Genomic DNA, 21,050 nt, shown 5'->3' on the forward strand with positions numbered 1-21,050 from the left:
CATTAATAAAGTTGTGAAATAAAAATTGTTATTACTGTGAGTAAATCTGGCCAAATTTAGTTTGTTACTAATGAGAGGATTTTCTTCAGAGTAAGAAAGAAGCTTGACAATCTAATAGTAAAGTGATCTTTATATTTTTATTTAAAATATTTGTATTCTCTTCCATCTTTTCAGCCATATTTCTTGTTGTATATTCCATTTTATGTCTCAAAATCAGTCTCAAAGGGTCTGAAGTACCATCTGGGAGGCTTCTTGGTTTCACTACCCTCCTCGTTAAATTATAATCTGCTAGAATAATTTCAGTGCTTTTGCAGGGGTAAAGGGTATCAGTGTTGGCTTCTTATTTAATTAAGGATCAAAAGTAATACTGAAATGAATGAAGTATGAAATAAGTGCACAGCAAGTGCTCAATAAATGTCAAGAGTAAATTTATTGGAGGTACTCCATTGAGAATTGGTTTTTTATCTGACTTCATTTTCCTTTTTCCTCTAGCATATTTCTTTGATCACCCTTGTTCTCTTTGTTAAAATTTCCTTTAATTCCTGGATGGAGAAAGCTTGAGCTAGAGAAAAGTCTCCTTAGAGGGCATTATTCTATTGGTAGCCAAGGGATCTATTTCATGAATATATAATCTCAAAATTACTTTCCTTTCTCCTCCATTGTGCATTCGTTTAATTTTATCTATATGGCTACAAGAAAGGAATCAAAAGAAATCCAGGAAAATTTTCAGGTATAGTAATTTTTTTCTTTCAGATAACACTATACTGCCTCACAGGTAGTGCGAGTACCTTATAACAGAGTATTCTCAGTTCTTCCCCTCCATGACTTATAACCTTGCTGTCATTCATTTTACTTTTCTATAAGCCATAATCACCAAATACATTGTTGCTATTATTTTGAACAAACTGTTATCTGTTAGATCAATTAGGAATAAGAAAAATAAAAAATTTTATTTTACTTTCATTTATTCCTTTTCTAACACTTTCTTTAGGTACATCCAAATTTCTGACGTATATAATTTTCCTTCTCTCTGAATAATTCCTTTTAACATTTCTTGCAAGGCAGATCTACTCATGAAAAATTCAGTTTTTGTTTGTCTGAGAAATTCTTTATTTATCTTTCACTTTTGAAGGATAATTACACTGGATATAAAATTATAGATTGATGTATTTTTTTCTTTCAACACTCTGAATATTATAGGCCACCCTCTTGTTGCTTGCATGATTTCTAAGAGAAGTCTGATATAATTCTTATCCTTTTCCCTCTGTAGTTAAAGTTCCACCCACCCCCCCCCACCACCTCATCTCCCCAAATCCTCCCATGCCAGCTTTTTTCCATATTTTCTCTTTGTCTGTGGTTTTGTGTAGTTTTAATATGATATGTCTAGGTGGAGCTTTTGGTATTTGTCCTGTTTGGAATTCTCTGTACCACCTGGATCTGTGGTTTTGTGTCTGTCATTAACTTTGGAAAATTCTCAGCTGTTATTACTTCAAATAATTCCTCTGTTCCTTTCTCTTTCTTCTCATGGTAATTCCCGTTATGTGTATGTTAAACCTTTTGTAATTGTCCCATAATTCTCAGATATTCTGCTGCATTCTCTTATCTTTTTTTCCCTCTTTGCATTTCAGTTTTGGAAGTGTCTATTCACATATCTTGAAACTCTTTGATTCTTTCTTGGCATTGTCCAGTCTACTGATGAGCCCATCAAAGGCGTTCTTCATTTTTGTTAGTGTTTTTGATCTAGCATTTTGTTTTGATTCTTTCCTAGAGTTCCCATCTCTCTGCTTACATTACCTGTCTTTTCTTGTATGTTGTCAACTTTTTCAGATAAATCCTTTAGCATATTAACCATAGTTGTTTTAAATTCCAAATCTGATGATTCTCAATTCTCTGCAATATCTGAGGCTGATTCTGATGCTTGATTGCTGTCTTCAGACTCTTTCTTTTTGCCTTTTAGTGGGCCTGATAATTTTTTGTTGAAAGGCAGACGTGGTGTATTGGGTAAAATGAACTTTGGTAGATGGGTCTTTAGTATGAGGTTTCATGTTTATCTGGCTAGGAGTGAGGCTTTGTTTACTATTTGCCGTAGCTGTGGTGTCCAAGGCTAAAATTTCTTCTAGTGTCCTTGTTTTTATCTCCCGTCTTTCCTTTGAGTTTTCCTAGAGACCTTAAAGATAGTGTGAGTCTTGCAGTTCTTTTGGCTGTATTGCTTATTATTTTATAGGAGCCCTGTTAATGTGGTAGTAACGTGGGTAGGGGTGGGAGGTGGGGAGGAAACAATCTATAGTCCATGATTGAGTCTCAGTCTTTAAGTGAGCCTGAGTTAAGCATTTTTCTTCCACTGTGTCGTTTAGGATCCAGTAACATAGTTTCCCTTGCTGGCACGCTTTATTAAGGAGAAGAGAGTTCTGTAGTATTTCAAAATGGTTATCTTTCCCCTTCCTCTGTTAGAAGCAGGTGGAGATTTTTCTCAGGTTTTCATGGTGAGAACCTAGTGAGGCTTTTGGAGGTAAAACTCACATAATTTGGGGGGATCCTCTTTCAGGCTGTGCCACCTCCTAATTTTTAATTCTTAAGCTAGTCCATACTGAGCCTTCAGAAATTAATCAATTACAGTTGAAAGTGTTCCTACCTCAGTACTGGCTTTAGCCAACACTCTGCACCTGGGCTTTCGCTCCCTATAAGCCCTAATTCTCTCCACTTTTCAGGATAGCAGTTTTCTCTATGACCTCAATTCTCTGAAGAATTTAAGAAGAGTTGTTGATTTTCAGTTTGGTCAACTTTGTGTGTGTTTATGTGAGGATGGGGGTGACTGTTTCCAAGCTCTTTATATTTCAGACCAGAAACCAGAAGGTTCTTATGTTTCTAATTAGAATGAAGATTTCACTTTAGAGCATGGTTAGTCTCTTAAGTCTTTTCTTTTTCATGTATGAACTTCACTGGAAACAATGTTTCCAGTGAATATTTGAACATAGATTACTTTTGGGCTGAGAGACTTTTTCCATCTCCTTTTTGAAATTATCTTTTCATTTATTGATTCTTCTAAATGCGGACTGCAATCCCATGCAAGCTGGAAGGCAATAAATCCCTGATGCTGTCTTTCTAAGCCTCAATTCAGCAATTAGGAAAGGTTTTTAAAACTCTGAGCACTTATCTACCTCAAAAGATTAGAAACGATGAACAGTGAGGAGCACACAGTTTGTGTATCATTTTGAAGTACCTTCAATGTGCTAGGCACTATCCTCTGTGGGTGCAAAGAAGAGTAAAGGTAGGATACCCAAATCGTAGTGTTCTAAAGCTAGTCAGGTAACACACAGTTGCATGGTATCAAAGTCATTTCTTAGATGATGATATTCAGTCATGTCCAGAGAAGCTTAGAGGTGGGACACTATGTCTTACTTTGGAGGATTGGAATGAAGCAGAAAAATTTATTGAATTTACTGCAGCAGTGGACATATGATCTGCCTCTTGGAGGATGACTAGGGCTGAGGAGAACTTTCCAGGCAGAGAGAACTGCCTATAAGGTAGATGGTTTAGTCTGTGGTTGCTTTTCCTTCAAGTCAGGAATTGGAGAACGAGGCAAATGGGGCAAGTTAGGCAGTCTTTCTCCAACTCTACTCGATGTATGGTTTTATTGTTTGGTTTGATATATTGTGAAGTCCAAAACAGACAGTTGCCTTATATTGTTTTTCAAAGCCAAAGGTGAGCAATTTTTGAATTGTTTTGTACTATCTTGTAGTGTAAAAATTGATAATTAACTCTAATATTCTATTTCGTGTTGATGTAAGGTAGGAACTGCCAAAATAGTTTAGTTTTTTAATTCTCAAATTATGTCTCAAGTTATTTTACATATTGGTAGAATTCATTTGGGTTTGAGTTAAGTTTGGTTCTATTGTTGCTTTAAATGTAAATAGATTTTATGATTTCATAGATAAGTTTTCAGAAATGAAAAGCCATGTATTTTAGCGAATTTCATTTAGTCAAACCATTTCTCTTGAAGTGGCATCCCATTATATAACTTTATACATATTTTTAGTCTTCATCCTACGTATTTTTATTTTACCCTTTCAGGTCTACAAGGTCTGGCGAAGGTATAATGAACATAATCGTAACTACTACATAATTCAGCAATACTGCTCCCATTACTAACTAGCAGATTATTGCCTAGTTGTAGTGTCGTAGCCTTTGAAATTACCATTACCAGCCAAGATAAAGCTGTTCTAGCATACGTCTAATATACTGTTTCTAAAATGAATGAATACGTATACATAGACGAAAGAATTTTGGACTCCTTAAAGAAAGCAGCATAGAGAATCTATTTTAGATTACAGAATACAGCAACAAAGCAATTGACATCTTAATTTTCTAAAAAAATCATCTTCTGATTTTGTTTCATAAAATTTAACTTTTAATTATGTACTGCTAAAATTATTCTCTGAGATATTGTGCACAGATGATTAAAGACATTTTTGGAGGGAGAAACACTCCTTAAAATGACCATTAAAGCCTATTAAATCATTGCCTTTACTCCAGACATCTCTTTCTTCCCTCTCTTTTCCTTCCTTAATAAAAATAGTGTATTAGTTTTCTATTGCTGCTGTGACAAATTACCAAAAATTTAGTAGATTAAAGCAACACAAGTATCTTACAATCCTGTAGGTCGAAAGTCCAGTATGAGTGTCACTAGACTAAAATCAAGGTGCAGACAGGCTGTGTTCCTTTCTGGCATCTCTAGGGGGAGAATCTGTTTACCGCTTATTTAAGTTGTTGGCAGAATTCAATTCCTTGCAAGTGTAAGACTGAGGTCTTGTTTCTTACTGGCTGTAAACTGAGCGTTGTCCCACCTAGTAGAGGCACCACACTTCTTGGCTTATGGCCTCTTCCTCCGTCTTCAAACCCAGCAATGGCCACTTGAGAGCTTCTCACTCTGCATCTTTCTGAGACACTGTTTGTCTGTAGTTGTCCACTTTTAAGGGTTTATATGATTAGATTGGACCCACTCAGATAATCCAGGATAATCTCCCTATCTTGTGTTCTTAACTGTAATCATACCCACAAAGTCCTTTTTACCATGTGACGAGACATATTACAGGTTCCAGGAGTTAGGATGTGGACCTCTTTGGAGAGCCATGTTTCTCCCTACCACAAACAGTAATACTAACTGGTGCCTGACTTTACTGGATCAGTTTTCCTTTTCTGTTTAGAATACCTCTGACCTTTCCCTGTTTGATTCAGTGGATACCAAAGAGGTGTTAGGATTCAGAGTCGCGAGAGGACTATATTAGATATAATACTTATAGGGAAACAGATTCTAGACACGCTGAAGAAAGAAAATCTGCTTTTGGAATATTGCTTTGAAAAACAAAGTCTTTGTATATTTTTGTGAGTTTACAACTGGCCCTAATCCTTAGTATTACTTAATGTCCATAGTTATTCACACAGTAGCAGGAAGTGAACCATTACAGATAATCAGCAGAGAGTCTCTTAATTTAGTATTAAAACATTCCAAGATAGAGAGGTACTCATTGAGAACAATAACATAATAGTTTATGTGAATTTTGATAATGGGCAACATTGCATCTTAATGTTTTATTTCTTTTTACCTAGATCATCACGAAGTATGTATATGATCTCCTGGAAAAAGACTGTAATTTGAAAAAAATCTTTATTCCAGTAAGTCCAATTTTAAAAAATGTTTATTTATACTTCCAAATGAAATAGTTTTCAATTCAGAAGAAAAATTTTTAACTTAACTGTGATAAGTTTAAATGTTAAGGTCCTAATGTGTTGATATAAGATAATATTAAGTGCCTGTCAGTATACCTCATCTCATTGTGCACAATAGTTCCTAAAAGGTAATACTCTTTTAGTGTAAATGAAAGAAATTCTGATTTCCAATCTTTTTTGAAAATGATGATACGATTAAAAGGACTACTTCTTCCTCTACCCTTTCTCATTTCATTGGTATGCTTTATTTTACTTATCTGAAGTAAACCAGTATACTTTTTATTGCACTAGACATTCACCATCTCTTTAATCATTTCATGATATTTTGAAATTATATGTTTTATTTCTATGTTGTTTCCTCTGCACATTCCCAAATCCATTTCTGGTGCTTCCTGTTTTATAACACTGCTCCTTCCTTTTTTGGCAGAACACTTTTCTGAAATTTTGCACATTTTGCCATTTCAGAGTGAAAAAGTTTAAGATTTGTTCTCTGACTCAAATTCTCAAAAGGAATTTTTTAAATGTAAAAGAAGAAATATTAAGCTATCAAATGAAGAAGTAGTAATCTTATGGGTGAAAAGACGGTGGGACTAGATTAGGTGATCTTTGCTGTCCCTGACAACTCTTTGATTTTATGATATATGAGTGTCTGAAAGACTTAATGAAAGTAATTATTTTAAGGCATAAAACTTTGCATATGAGTAATTTCATTTACATGAAATTTTGCGTGAGATTTTTAAATTTGGGGGGTAATGTTATTCTGCTATGAACTGGAGGTTTTGAGGATTTATTAATGCTATCACATCCTCGCAAATTAATTCCATAGTTCAATATTTTAAAAAAGAAATCTATTTTATATTTAATTTTCTATAGATAAGCTCAAGTGCTGGGTCACATTGTTAATCATTTATTCATTTATTTATTGATTCAACAAATATTTATTTAAGGGTCTTCTAGGTGCCAGGCACTGTTCCAAGTGCTTGTGATGTAATGGTGAATAAAATATCATTTTATGTAATTGCTAGGCCAACCCCTGTTTATTTGGAAATTTTCCTTCCTTTAGAAATACATGAAAACAGGGTGTAGTGGTTAAGTTCATGCACTCCGCTTTGGTGGCCCAGGGTTCACAGGTCTGGATCCTGGGCACGGACCTACACACTGCTCATCAAGCCATGCTGTGGCAGTGTCCCAAATGTGAAATAGAGGAAGATTGGCACAGATGATAGCTCAGGGCCAATCTTCTTCAAACAAAAAGAGGAAGATTGGCAACAGATATTGGCTCAGGGCCAATCTTCCTCACCCTCCCCCCCCAAAAAAAAGAAAAGAAAAGAAATACATGAAAACCAATATTATAGTATCTTTTGGAGAGTTAATATGCCAGTCTTCTTTGGATTCAAACCTCTTTTTTAGTTTTTTGTTTTTTTGAGGAAGATTAGCCCTGAGCTAACTGCTGCCAATCCTTCTCTTTTTGCTGAGGAAGCCTGGCCCTGAGCTAACATCCGTGCCCATCTTCCTCTACTTTACATGTGGGACACCTACTGCAGCGTGGCTTGACGAGCGGTGCCATGTCTGCACCTGGGATCCAAACCAGCGAACTCCAGGCCACCAAAGCAGTGGTGTGCACTTAACTGCTGCACCACCAGGCCAGCCCCTTTAGTTTTACTTTAGGTCTACTGTTTTACTCTATTAAAACTATATGTTGAATTTGATCTTCTGAAAAGGCAAGGTAGAATTTTTTCCTTTTGTCCAGTCTTCCTTTCTTGTTAATTTTAATTCTTTCAAAGTTTCCAAAGAATGATATTTAAAGACCCTTAGGTAAATTCATTGTTACAACACAATTGATAACTGAGTCCTTTAACTCTGTAATACTTTTAGTTTCATGGAAACTTTAAACTCAACCCCCTGGATTACAAGAACAAATCACAAGATAATTGACTCTATAGATCATGTTATATGATTGTTTCATTAATTGTCTTTATAGAAAACCTGAGATTAGGTTTCGGAGGACTTTGTTTTCTAGATCTGATTATTTTCCTTTCATTTAAATTTAGACTATAAAGCTAATAAGCATAGAGAAACTTTCCATAATATAAGACCTATAATAAGTATCATGTCCTTTTTTGATTAGAAAAGATTCCCTAATTTTATAAACTAAAAAGAAACCAAAAAAATTTTTTGTTTTAGGAAATAAATATCTCTCCTTAAATTATTATCACGTTTTACATAGCTGTGAAATTTTTCTTCTGTAACTAATGATTTTCTCCTGAGTTCTCTTAAATCCCAAAAGCTAGCAGTAAGAGTAGTTTTTCTCTGTTTTTTTGTACAGAGTTCTTCTTTTTTCTAAAGGAATACCACCAAGTTCTTTTTTTCCCTGATGATGAACTAAGTTTTAGTTTTATAGTTGAACTATTTAATAAGGAAAGAAAAACTCATTTTCTGTTTTTGTTTTTTTAAATAATAGAACTTTATAGAAGCCCATGATTTGATGGTAAAGCTCATGATCATGTCTCATGTTTACTCTCCACCTCACTTATATAGGTACAAAATATTCTCAATTGTAGTATCTCATACTTGTGTAGAATATTGAATACATGAATTAACTTAATAATTTAACTACAAATTTTCATTCAGTTTTTTCAATCATGTTTAAATGAACATCAAATTAGTGGGATTCATGAGTATCCCAAAATGAATTTTTTTTTTAAAGATTTTATTTTTTTTCCTTTTTCTCCCCAAAGCCCCCCAGTACATAGTTGTATATTCTTCGTTGTGGGTCCTTCTAGTTGTGGCATGTGGGACGCTGCCTCAGCGTGGTTTGATGTGCAGTGCCATGTCTGCGCCCAGGATTCGAACCAACGAAACGCTGGGCCGCCTGCAGCGGAGCGCGTGAACTTAATCACTCAGCCACAGGGCCAGCCCCCAAAATGAATTTTTAACTGCTAAAAATTGTTTAGTGCAGTCTCACTGACCAATTGGTCTTTGAAGGTGATTGGTCAATAAAGTGAGGCGTGGCACACTGGAATGACCTTTACATGTATTCTTTAATGAAAGCTGAGCTTAATGAATTACCATTGTTTCAAGATAAATGGCCTTGGAGCAGCCATTTCCAAACTTCATTAAGTTAGTGAAGGAAAATTTATTATATAGATATTTACTATTTAAAACTAGCACTGACTTTTTAAAGAGTAACTTTTGTTACCAACTGCAAGAGTCAGTTCTGTGTTAAATTGAGATGAATATTAGCCAATGACCAGCTCTTACACCTCAATCATTAATACCATTACATTGTTCATTTTCATTGTTTTTTTCGCTTGAATATTCTGATGTTCTCCTATTTTACAGTCAGCTTTTCTGGATGTTCAAGTAACAACTTTTATTCATTTTTTCATGGCTACCTTAATTTGCCCCTTAAAAATGCTTGAACGGCATTATAATATAAAAAACACATTTTGTCTTCTGAAAATAAGTACTCTTCGAATTTTAAAGTGATTACTGTGGAATTTAAAGTCCCAACATTCCATTGCTTAAAAAATTGACTCAGTTCCTTGGTAAAAGGGGACTTAGTTAAATAGAAGAAGGGAGCAGTGATCAGCACCTGCTGGAAAGTCTATAACTCCAGGTTTTTTCATTAAGATAAACAGATGTCCATTTCCATAGCTATTCCAGGATCCATTAAGGCCTCACTGACTTTAAGAGGCACTTTTAATTCTGTGTGTTTAGACATACTCTTGGGTAAATGAATGACTGGAAACCTCTGTGGCCCCTTTTTTATTGTACACTGACAGCTTTGCTTTTTAATTTTTTCCTTTGTTCTTATCACCATTTTCTTTTTCTTTTTAAGCCACTTAGAGTGATTCCTCTGTTTTCATATGTTTGTAGGTAAAAGGGAATTTTTCTTCTAAGGTTTGGTTTTCTCCTGTCTCTCACCCACTTCTCTTCCTCTTTGACTTCAGTCATGCCTGCCGTCATCATCCTAATTTCCTTACTCCGGATATCGCATGCAAGTGAAGCTAATGTGATCGTGTTACACTTCTTACTTCTCTTCCTACATACTTAATTACTAATAATAAGATACAGTTCTGTCATTTTAATTGTTAGCACTGTGTAACTCTTATAAGATTCTTTGTAATCATGCATTGGTTTAATCTTCAATATATGCTTTCTGAACCAGGCAAGTATTATAACCAGTTAAAACGATGCATTATTTAGTTAAATACCTTTAAAGGGATTTGCTGGTGATACTTGATAAGATTCCTTAGTCCAAAAGTTCGTTTATTGCTGTATTTACTAAGTGCCTACAATGTGCCAGCCTCTCTTTTAGGCATTGGGAATGTAGTTGGATACAAACAGAAAACTCCATGCCTCCTCAGGTTTACATTTTAGTGGAGGGAGCAGATTGCTAATAAATAGATATACAAACAAATACATGAAATAAAGCATACAACGTGTTAGATTGTGGTATGTGCTGTGGAGGAGAATAAAACCGAGAAAAGGACTAGGGAACTCTTGGGGAGATGTTTAAATGGGGTGTTCAGGGAAGGCTTCACTGAGAAGAGGGTCTTTTTCTTAAGCCCTGTGGCCATGCTCTTCTCGCTGAAATAAAAATAGCTAAGCATCTATTTACTGACACCAGTCTGATTGTTTTAGAAGTAGAGAAATTTTAATTTTTTTCTCTTCCTGGGAGTAGTGACTAGGAACATTTAGAATCCAGGGCATTTTTTTGGTATCTAAAATTTTTTTGTCTATTTCTTATTTTGATAATCGTATGAATATATATAGATAGTGTTGATGAAGTGAATAGCTATTGCATTACACAGCATGTGGTGGACTCACCTTCTCTATTTGAGGATGTGTATATTACCAGCCATCAAGACTTTAGTTTCTGGCTGTGACCTGGCTGCACAAAGCCTTCCATTTCCAGATACTAGCCACTGCTGGTGTGGAATACCGCTGAATGCGTGCAGGGCATATGTGATAAAAGGTGGGGAAGTTATCCCTTCCTGGAAATCTTTTGAGTCTTTGAAATCAAATCATACATCGTCTAGTTTAAACCTAAATATTAAGTACATTGAAAATGAATAAAAATATTGACTTTTTATCCCATAAATAACTAATACATAAAATAAGGTTACTGGAATACACAGATAGTATTCCTTCATAAAATAATTGTTATATAAATTGTGTATTCACACTCTGAATGAAATTTCAAAGTCCGTTTACATAGAAAAGTTTTTTAAATTTTTTAAATCATTCCCTCTCCCATCTTTTCGAAGTTTAATAGTATTCCTGCATAACATATGATTTTCCAATAATTTTGTTCTCCAATTGGGTTTTTGTTTTCTATTATAGGGCAGTATACTTCTATTAAGAAATATAGACTTAATAGCTGTGTGACCTTGGGCAAGTCATTTAAACTCTTTAGGTCTCAATTTCTTCATCTATGAATGAGTATAATAACAGTACCACCTTAATGGGATTGTGATTGAGATAATATATTTAAAACGTTTAGCATAGTATCTAGACCACAGAAATACTCAAAAGTAGGTATTTTTATTTATAATGATAATACTAAATATACAATAATAATGTAGGGAGACATATGTTTCCAATATTCTTTTTTCATATTTTTATGTTTAAATTACTATCATGTCTTTTTTGCTCATCTACCTTGTATGTAATTGTTAATCTCTAGTGGATATTTTAATTTTATTTTAAAGTTTTTTTTACTTCTATTATTCTGTAATAGCCATTCTATAATTTGTAGTAACCATTAGTTGTTTTCTCGTTTATGTCTATGCCTGATCAGAAAACATTTATTTATTATTTAATTTTTTTTAATTACAGGTAGATGCCACTGAGAGTGAACCAAAGAGTTTTATCTTTATGAGTGAGGATGCTTTGACAAATCCACAGAAACTGATGGTTTTAATTCATGGTAGTGGTGTTGTCAGGGCAGGTCAGTGGGCTAGAAAGCTTATTATAAATGAAGATCTGGACAGTGGCACACAGATACCTTTTATTAAGAGAGCTATGGATGTAAGTGCAATTTCCTTTATATTTTTTTGGCATTTTGTTGCTCTGTTTTATTGTATGTTATAAATTATTTTATCATGTCTCTTCAAAAGTATATCCTAAACATAATCTTATCTTTAAATTGTTATTATTTGTCATGAAAGATTATTCTGCATTATTTTGCAGTTACAATTTTAAAAAATGGTATCATACGTATACAAAGATTTAGATAATGTCTTTGAAGTGAATATTTTTTATTCTAAATTTTTTGTTTATTTTTACATAAAATACCACTTCGACTATCAAATACTTATCAGTATTGAAAATACTTCTGAAAAAAGTACCTTGACTGATTTTGTAAATCTTTGCCTGCCTAATTTAGTGAATTTGGAAACTAAAAGAAATCTACTACCTTAAATTAATCTTTTTCTTTAAAAGAAGAGTTGGAATAAATCAGAGTTTTTTTGTTATTTCTTTAACAGAACTCTTTAGAGCCCACAAATAAAATGCCTTAAGCACAAGACATAGACATACAAAATGGTAAATTGCAATGTTTACTGAATTACTTCATTCTTATTTGAATTCAAACTTTTTAGAAATTGGTATTTTAAAATTGTGGTCAAGGTTTTCTGTCCTCTAATAGTGAAATTGTTTATTCTGACCTAGCATTGTTACATCTTAATATTTGGCTACTTTTGTTTTACTGTCTCATTCTTAAGTTCTGCAAGAAATAGCCAAATTTTGCAAAGTGTGAGTTTCTCTCACATATGAGTAGAGGTTTTCTTCAGAAAAAAAGCGAAGTGGCATCTTGTATAAAAGGTTTAATATAAGAACATAAAGTTATTCAGTAATATGTGTGTGCATGTAAGCTTTATAAGAGCTACGTTACTACATTTTTGTAATTAAAATTGGAAAGGGATTCTTGATACACTGATAAATGCAAAGGTCAAAGATAATATGTTCCATACTCTGTTAATTCTGAAATATAATAATAAGGCCCAGCCCAGCTCCTAAAGAATATTTTTGGTAATAGATTATGAGGGCCTTAAAATGCTACAAGGAGACTTTCTTAAGTTAATTGTGTATTTTTTTCAGTCTTCCTGGATATGCAAAGAACACAGACATTGCTTTTGATTGGTTGCAAGCTTCAGTAGTGCATTTTTAGTAGAATTTAAGTAACTAAAATAATTGAAGTTTAGATTGAAGTAACACAAAATATTAAACTGTTTCATGTTTCGAGTTATGAATAGTGAAATCAACTCTTTCTCTGACACATTGGTTTGTGATTAGAACAGATCTTGTCGATGTATTTTAAGAACATTATATGTGGAATGTGATCACAATTCATCGAATATTTGAAAATATAATTGAGTAAAGAAAATCAGATATTTGTAATAGTATTTGGTGAAATATTTTATGTAATTATGTTGTCCCTTCTACTAGATCAACTAAGCCTTTCCCATTCTGGAATATATTTTGTCATATAAGTTTTTTGAGGAGGAAGAGTATATGAGACGCCATGCCAGACATCTTTGAACAAACTGTCTGTTGACATCCCAAACAAAAGGGAGGAAGTTTGTCAGTAACATTAGAGTAGTGAGGAGTTTTGTTCTTATAAGTAGGAATAGTGTTTTGGGGATAAGAGCATTTCATTGCCTTGACTTTTTTCTGCTTTTCTCTGTCGTAGCATCTCATGATTCCTTGAAAAACAGCAGGTGATTTCTAAGTACTTTAGTGTATTTAGTATTTAGTATGTTGTGTACTTTGAAAATTTTGTTTATATACTTTATTCTCTTTATTTTATAAAAACTGAATATGAACTTTATTGTGGTAACTTTCTACCTGGTGAACATTTAAAGATGGATCTCTCTTTTTAGTCCAGATAAAGTGATTTTATTACTTTGGCTTTACCTTTTCCTAGTGTTTTTCTGGCAGTTCTTCAAGGGCAGCTCTGCGTTTGTGCATGGATGTTGAGAGGGACAGCTAGGAAAAAGGCTGCTATTTTAGGAAGCAGGCAGAGGAAGACTAATAGGGAGAAAGAAGCTATCTCATCCTTACTTTTTTTTTTTTTTTAAAGATTTTATTTTTCCTTCTTATCCCCAAAGCCCCCTGGTACATAGTTGTATATTTTTAGTTGTGGCATGTGAGACGCCACCTCAGCATGGCCTGATGAGTGGTGCCAGGTCGGCACCCAGGATCTGAACCAGTGAAACCCTGGGCCACCGAAGTGGAGTCCTCGGCCTTAACCCCTCGGCCACGGGGCCGGCCCCCTCATCCTTACTTTTTACTCAGATTAGCTCTACTTGTTTTTACTTTTTTGAATTTTTTTCTAAAATTGTATTTAAAGAAAGGTTTCCATAGTTTATAAAAAGGCTGGGAGTCACTACTCTCTTGTTCATGGTCTGTCAGTTTTCATATCACAACTGAAGTAAATTCTGCTATTTTTCAGGCCAGACAATACCATTTCTATTCAGGGTTGTTAATAATATTTCTGCGATATTCCTTGCAGATTTTTAGTATAAGATTAAATGCCCTAAAATTGGATTCTCATCACTGAAAAGTTAAAACTTTTCTCCAGCACTACAACCCTCCCTCTAACTGGACTGTTTTGGTAAAAAATATTATGTTTAAATCTGTAGAGCCACTTTGGTTGAACCTGGGGTGAGGATTAGAACCACTGCCACAACAGCCCCTGAGATTTCTTCCCTGAACCCCGGAGCTCCATAGATCACTGTTTGAAAACTACAGATATTCCATTTTAGATACTTTAGAACTTGGTTATCAAAAATGTATTAAGATTTCATACTGGAGAAATAGTACATATCAGATAAATCCCACAGTACTTCTGAGGTTGCTATAGCTAATATTTTTAGTGTGTAACAATCTTCATTGCATAATATTTGGAGTAAGAAATAGTATATCATATAGCCAAGTACTAATTATTCAGTGTCTGATTGTGCAGTTTGAGAGTTACTCATACTTGTGTCTTCTTTGATTTTTTTCTCATATGCGTCTTTTTAGGTATTTCAGTTTCTATGAAAGAGGCAAGGAAAGTAGGTGACACTTAAGTCATTTAATTACTAATTGCAGGGGTGGAACAAGGGTGCAAAATTTTTTTTTTTGAGAAAGATTAGCCCTGAGCTAACTACTGCCAATCCTCCTCTTTTTGCTGAAGAAGACTGGCCCTGAGCTAACATCTATGCCCACCTTCCTCTACTTTATACGTAGGACGCCTACCACAGCATGGCTTTTGCCAAGGGGTGCCATGTCTGCACCTGGGATCTGAACTGGCGAACTCCGGACCGCTGAGAATCGGAATGTGTGACCTTAACCGCTGCGCCACTGGGTCGGCCCCAGGGTGCAAAATTTAAGGAGTCAATCACTCTCAGGGTTGTGCAGTGCTTATAGGACCCTGAGAGTGAGTGCTTCCTTAAATTTTGCACCCTAGGCACCTCACTGGTCTCTCTGCTTTGACTGTTTGAGATGTACTGTCAAAAAGTTTTATGGGGGCCAGCTGCCTGGCCAAGTGGTTAAGTTCGCACGCTATGCTTCAGCGGCCCGGGGTTTCACTGGTTCGGATCCCAGGCGCGGGCATGGCACCGCTCATCAGGCCACGCTGAGGCAGCATCCCACATAATTCAGCCAGAGGCACTCACAATTAGAATTTACAACTGTGTACTGGGGGGCTTCAGGGAGAAGAAGAAGAAGAAGAAGAAGAAGAAGAAGAAGAAGAAGAAAAAGATTGGCAACAGATGTTAGCTCAAGTGCCAATCTTTAAAAAAAAAAGTTTTATGGAAAGCAGTTTGGGAGCCGCTGGTCTATAGTGTCAAGTGTTACCATGCATCAGAATCACCTGTGAGCTTATTGAAACGCAGTCGCCCTGTCCCAATCCCAGATTTTGATTCAGAAGGTCTGGTTGGGGCCTGAGAATTCACATTTCTGAGAATATCTCAGGCGATGCTTATGCTGCTAATCTGGTCACCCCACTAGAATGACTGGGTAGGTAATAGTCTGTGGATTGGATGAGGATTTATTTATACTTTTCAGGCTCTAGGTATAACGGGTAAGGTAGAACTTGATGGCAATTATATTATTATGACAGATAAGAAGTTCTAGAAAATGTTTTATAATTAAATCAGTGGAGAAGTAAAAGTTTAAATACTTTAAAAAATGCTACTTAATGATTCATATCCAACATGACTTAAAATTTAATTTTAATAATTTCATGAGAATTCTGATTACTTCACTAAGCCTACATTTTTCCTAATTTCTCATAGCTGGATTATTCAGAAGAATTTACTATTTCCATAATTCCTTACTTTGAGTATAATTTTCATACTGTTAGGTCTAAGTTTTAAAAATTAATACTATTTTTATTAATGTAATTTATACAGTTTGGGTTCTATAACATAGTGGACTGAGCTAATTAATATGTACTTCTCTCTCCTACTAAATACACAGAAAAATAATGGATAAAATGGATAGCAACAACAAAAATATGAAATACCTAGTTATGTTCAAAAGACAGAAAAAGCATCTTTAAATGCTTGGCTGTAAGAAAGAACTTAAAGCCACAGTGGTAAGTCCCTGGAGGGTGTGGCAACCCAAAGGGGACAGCTGCTGAGATATAAGCTCCAGCTCACATAGGCTCTACATCACAGCTTTGGGCCTGAGAGTCAGGAGCTAAAACCAAGACCTCTGGATGTGACTAGGGCCCTGGAAGTTTCTGCCTTTTCGATTTTTAGGGGGAAAAAATCAGCTTATGGCCCAGAGGTGAAAAGAGGAAATTTCTTTGCCAGATGTGCCAGGTGGGGTAAATAAACAACCTCCTTTGGGAAACAGAAGCCACAGATCTTGACCCAAAAGTGGATCTGGATTTGCAGTTTGAATTTAGACAGCTTACTTAGTGTGGGAATCTCAAGCAATGTAAATTCATGTAAAAATTGATTCCACACTGATGAAACTCCTGGAGCATCAGCTAGAAACATGCATAAAACTGCCAATAGCAAACTTTACAACCCAGGGTGAATCCCTAAAGAAGATGAAGTTATAGTCGAAAACTAAAAATTATATGTGAGGAAATGATTTGTCACAAAAAAGAGTCAGGTCGTGCAACTATCAGATATAATTGAAGAGAGTAAGTCCAAAGCTAGAGTTGAGGAATACAGCATACAAAATATAGCACAGAAAACCTGAGAAAAAAATGTGATAGAGATGGAGAATAGAAGAAGACCTAATACTGCTCTAACAGATGTTTCAGAATAACAAGAGAAAAGAATGAGAGAGGAAGCAATACATTAGTAGTCAAGTATTTATGAGAGTAAAAACAAATCATTGTTGAAGAAGCATGGCATATCTTTAGCAAGAGTCTTAAACGAAAATAAATCTACACTTGAAATTTACTAGAATAAAACTGCAGAATATCAGAGGATACATGCATTTAAAAGTCAAAAGGGATATATCAAAATAAGATGATCCTTTCCTAATCCTTCCCTACCTGTTAGTTCTGTCCTCTAGATATAATCACTCAGTATATTTTGGTGTTAGTTATATTCTCTATATCCATATTTTTTAGTTATAGTGTTATCTCTTGATTTATCAGTCACTGTCTGTTATGGTAGTCAAGAATCTCCCATTCTCACAGTTTTTGGGTTAAATCAGCAATCAACCTGTACAGTATTACTACTACTTTAATATTGCTTATGGCTGAGCCAAGTAGGTACTGTTGTTGTTTTTCATTTTTGCTGCAAGTTTGTTTTCGTGGAATTAGTAATTTCCTAATTTTTCTTTTTTTCTATTTTTTTTGTAATAATTACTGATTCGTATGTTATTTGGCTTCTCAGTAATTTTTTACCTGGCCAGATTTATCGGATAATCTTATAGTTTCATGTTCTTCTTCTGGAGAACTCTCTTTGGGAACCCTGGGGACTTTTGTTCCAGTCTTGACTGGTCACTTTCTAAGCCTACCTGTCTCATCCTGGGACTCTCCTTAGATTCTGTCTTATGTTTGACCTCCTGCTTCCTGGATCTAATGACCCCAAAGTTTTGGATATATGCTTTCATTTTTTGGGAGCCATCCAAGAGTGAATGCAAGATAAATTTTGGAAACATGTTTCTGAAAAATGCCTTTAATTTACTTGTTCACTTTATTTTAATAATTCAAGTAGGCGTGGAATTCCAAGTTGCAAATGATTTTCATTCTGAAATTTAAAGGCTTTGTTTCATTGTCTTCTAGCTTCCAGTGTTTTAATTGAAAAGTCCAGTACCATTCTGATCCTGAATTCTTTTGTTCCCTTCTATGGAAGCTTCTTTTCCTTCTCCCTGGTGTTAAGAAATGAATCATACTTCTTTTAAGAAATTTCCTATGCCTTGGTGTGGGTTTTTTTGATTCATTGTCTTGGGCACTTAGTGATTCCTTTCAATCTGTACTGTACTCATGGTCCTCAATTCTGAGAAATTTTTTTGTTCTTTCCTGATAATTTTAATCTCTTTTTCTAGAATTATTATCAAGTGGTTTTGGAATACTAGATTGAGTCTATAATTGTCTTATTTAATTGTCTATACTTTCTATCTTATTTTTCATCCTTTTTTGCTTTAGTTTCTGGGAGGTTACATGCTTTATCTTTTAACCCTTCTATAGAATTTTTTAAGTTCTTCTCTCAAATATTAGTATGGAGCTCTCGTTTTATTCCTTTTGTTAACTTCACCATAGTACGCCTGATTTGAGCTGTGTATCTCTCTCTTTCCCTTTCATGGTCTGATGTCCTTCTAGTCTTTCTCTGGATGTGTTTATTTAAAGGGAAAACCTCTAATCTGTTACAGGGCTGGCTGCATAATATGAGATTATGACCTGTTTTTGGGTTTGTTTGTTTTTGGGGGGATGGGGTAAGTGCACCTTATGTGAACTTACAACTAGTGCCTGTTTTTAGACTCAAGGCCTACCCCTACTTTCCAAGATAACTGGCACCCGAGTTTCTGAGTTTTTCTGAAATTCTGTGGGTGAGTTGGCTCATTTCTAGTCATTATTTTTCTCCAAAGGCACCTAAGTTTGAATTTCTTCTGTAATACCAAGCCAGTTCCATTAGCTTACAGTTTTCCAAAGTTTATTGACATCTGTATCCTCTTCTCTCCCCTCCCATTTGCTTTGTCCTGATGGGTTAAAACCTACCCTCTTTTTTTTAAACTAATATTTTAGTGTGATTTGTGGAAGGAATAGAGATAATCAAAAGAATTCAGTATAGCATTTTAATTACATCTTTGTTATCTGGTTGTTCCAGTGACAGGTAGTCACTTTGCAACTTATATCTTTTTAAAACAAATAACATTAAAATAATTTTCTGTATAGCAAAATGCTTTGAAACCTCGGAAAAGACATCCTATCTCGCAATATTCATCATACTAGGATATTTCAGGATTTTCTTTTAGAAATCATTATGATTATAAGGGGACTAAATCAAAGAATACGTAAATTGTTGCTTGACTCTGATATGAATTGCATACTTCAAAAGTTGATGTAGAGCTTTTTAGTTTTTAAATCATTTGCTTCCCTTTTGATAATCTATAACTTAACTTTTGTATTCTGGCTCTTGACTTTTTGATTCCTCTTTTCTTCATCTGTTTTGGGTTTTTCTCCCTTTTTCGACAGGCATATTTATAAAGCTGATTGATTACAGTATTAGGATTTTTTTACCAAATATTTTCAGGAAGCCATTATAAATGGTTGTCTAAGATACGGTATGATCTTTTTTAGTAATTTGAGTAATAAATTTTTGGTAAAACCTTCTTCTGCCTTTAATTCCTAGTCTTCCAACTAAGTACTATAAGATTTTGCTATTTCAACATAAGTATTTGACAAAGTTTGTGGCACAGAAATTTTCAGAGGATTCTGCTGGTTATTGGTGGTTAGTAGATAGGAATAAGAAGTGCCACATCAGTATAGGGCATAGCTTTTATTTTTAAGTAGCAGTGCCGTCTAGCAGCGTTTGAGAAATTATTTAGTATTTATGTAGTGCATGCAGAATATAGTTTGGCAGGAGATGCATGTTTAAGGTTTCAGAGACCTCAAAAATATGAAAATTGCTTGGAGCTTTTAAATATATTTTTGTTCAAATGACTTATAGGCTTTGATGGGGTCTTTTTTTGATAGTCATTCAAAGCATTTGTGGTATTAAAGAAATGCTTATTAAAACAGGGTGCCGTCTTTCAACATATAAGGTTGGCAGAAAAATTGGCAATAAATTGTATGCTAATAACAAATTTAGATATTGGTGGGGATGTAAATTGAATCAATCTTTTTAGATGGCAGTTTAGTTATATCTCCCCAAATCAGATATGCATATTAACCTTTGACCCTAAATTCCATTTGCAGGAACTTACACAAAGTATGTGTACAAGGATGCTCATCACAGCAGTGTGTAAAAACACAAAACTTCTAACCACCTAAATATCCAGTGGAGCGGGAGTCTTTGATTTAATGATGGTATATTCATATCATGGAAGACTATGTAGTTATTAAGAAGAACAAGTTATAGCTGTTTGTATGTGTGTTCATTCTTATGGCATGATATCTAAGAGTTACTGGATGAAAATGCAAGAATGAGATCATTTGTTAAAAATTACACTTAGCATGTGTACACATACATCCACATACTTACATGGATATACATTGATGTTCCTGGAAGTTCATGCAAGAAACCGTAAGGTTTCTTCTTTTACTTTTCATTTTCAATTTTTTTTTTCTTTGAGCAGGTATTACTTTTCTAATTTAAAAAGATATTACTTTTTTGATTAAAATTTTCTTAAAGAATATATTCATGATATGTACTATAGTAATATATTTAACCATTTCTAACAGAGTTTAAATGTTTGATTATAAAACTACAAGCAACTTCTTTAAATAATTACTGATTTTTTCCCTTAAACATTGGCTGAATTTAGACCACTAAAATTGACATTTCCAACTTTTAAAAAAAGAAGTGGTAATTTTTTTTTCGTATTTGAAGTATAGACTACTAAACTATAGGCTGAAACCAAGAGCACTGCTTCCATATTTTAAAAGTAAACTTTGAGAGAAACTATCAATTAGTCAAAGAATATGTAAGCTGTTACATTATAGACTTCATAAAAGATTGTTCAAGTCAAGAATTCCAGAAAAGGTTAAAAGCTTAGCACATTACTGAACTGACAAGGGATATGAGGCCACACAGCCCCCCGTGCCAGCAAAAGAAAACAATGAAATGACAGCTCAAGTGTTTGGAGAGAGGTTGTTAACGACAGCTTATTCCTTTATGATTTCAACTCTTGACAGAAGA

At 34.5% G+C, this 21,050-nt stretch overlaps 1 protein-coding gene across 2 annotated transcripts in view; it reads left to right on the top strand.

Moving 5' to 3' along the window:
* FAM172A (family with sequence similarity 172 member A) overlaps positions 1-21,050 on the top strand; it is a 384,459-nt gene that overhangs the window by 98,013 nt on the left and 265,396 nt on the right. For both annotated transcript variants that reach the window (XM_046665307.1, XM_046665308.1), the window contains exons 5-6: positions 5,608-5,673; positions 11,572-11,763. In XM_046665307.1, the coding sequence (XP_046521263.1) occupies positions 5,608-5,673; positions 11,572-11,763 (258 nt within the window). The remainder of the gene's footprint in view (positions 1-5,607; positions 5,674-11,571; positions 11,764-21,050) is intronic.

Source organism: Equus quagga, chromosome 7 (genome assembly GCF_021613505.1).
Source record: "Equus quagga isolate Etosha38 chromosome 7, UCLA_HA_Equagga_1.0, whole genome shotgun sequence".
Lineage (NCBI taxonomy): Eukaryota > Metazoa > Chordata > Mammalia > Perissodactyla > Equidae > Equus > Equus quagga.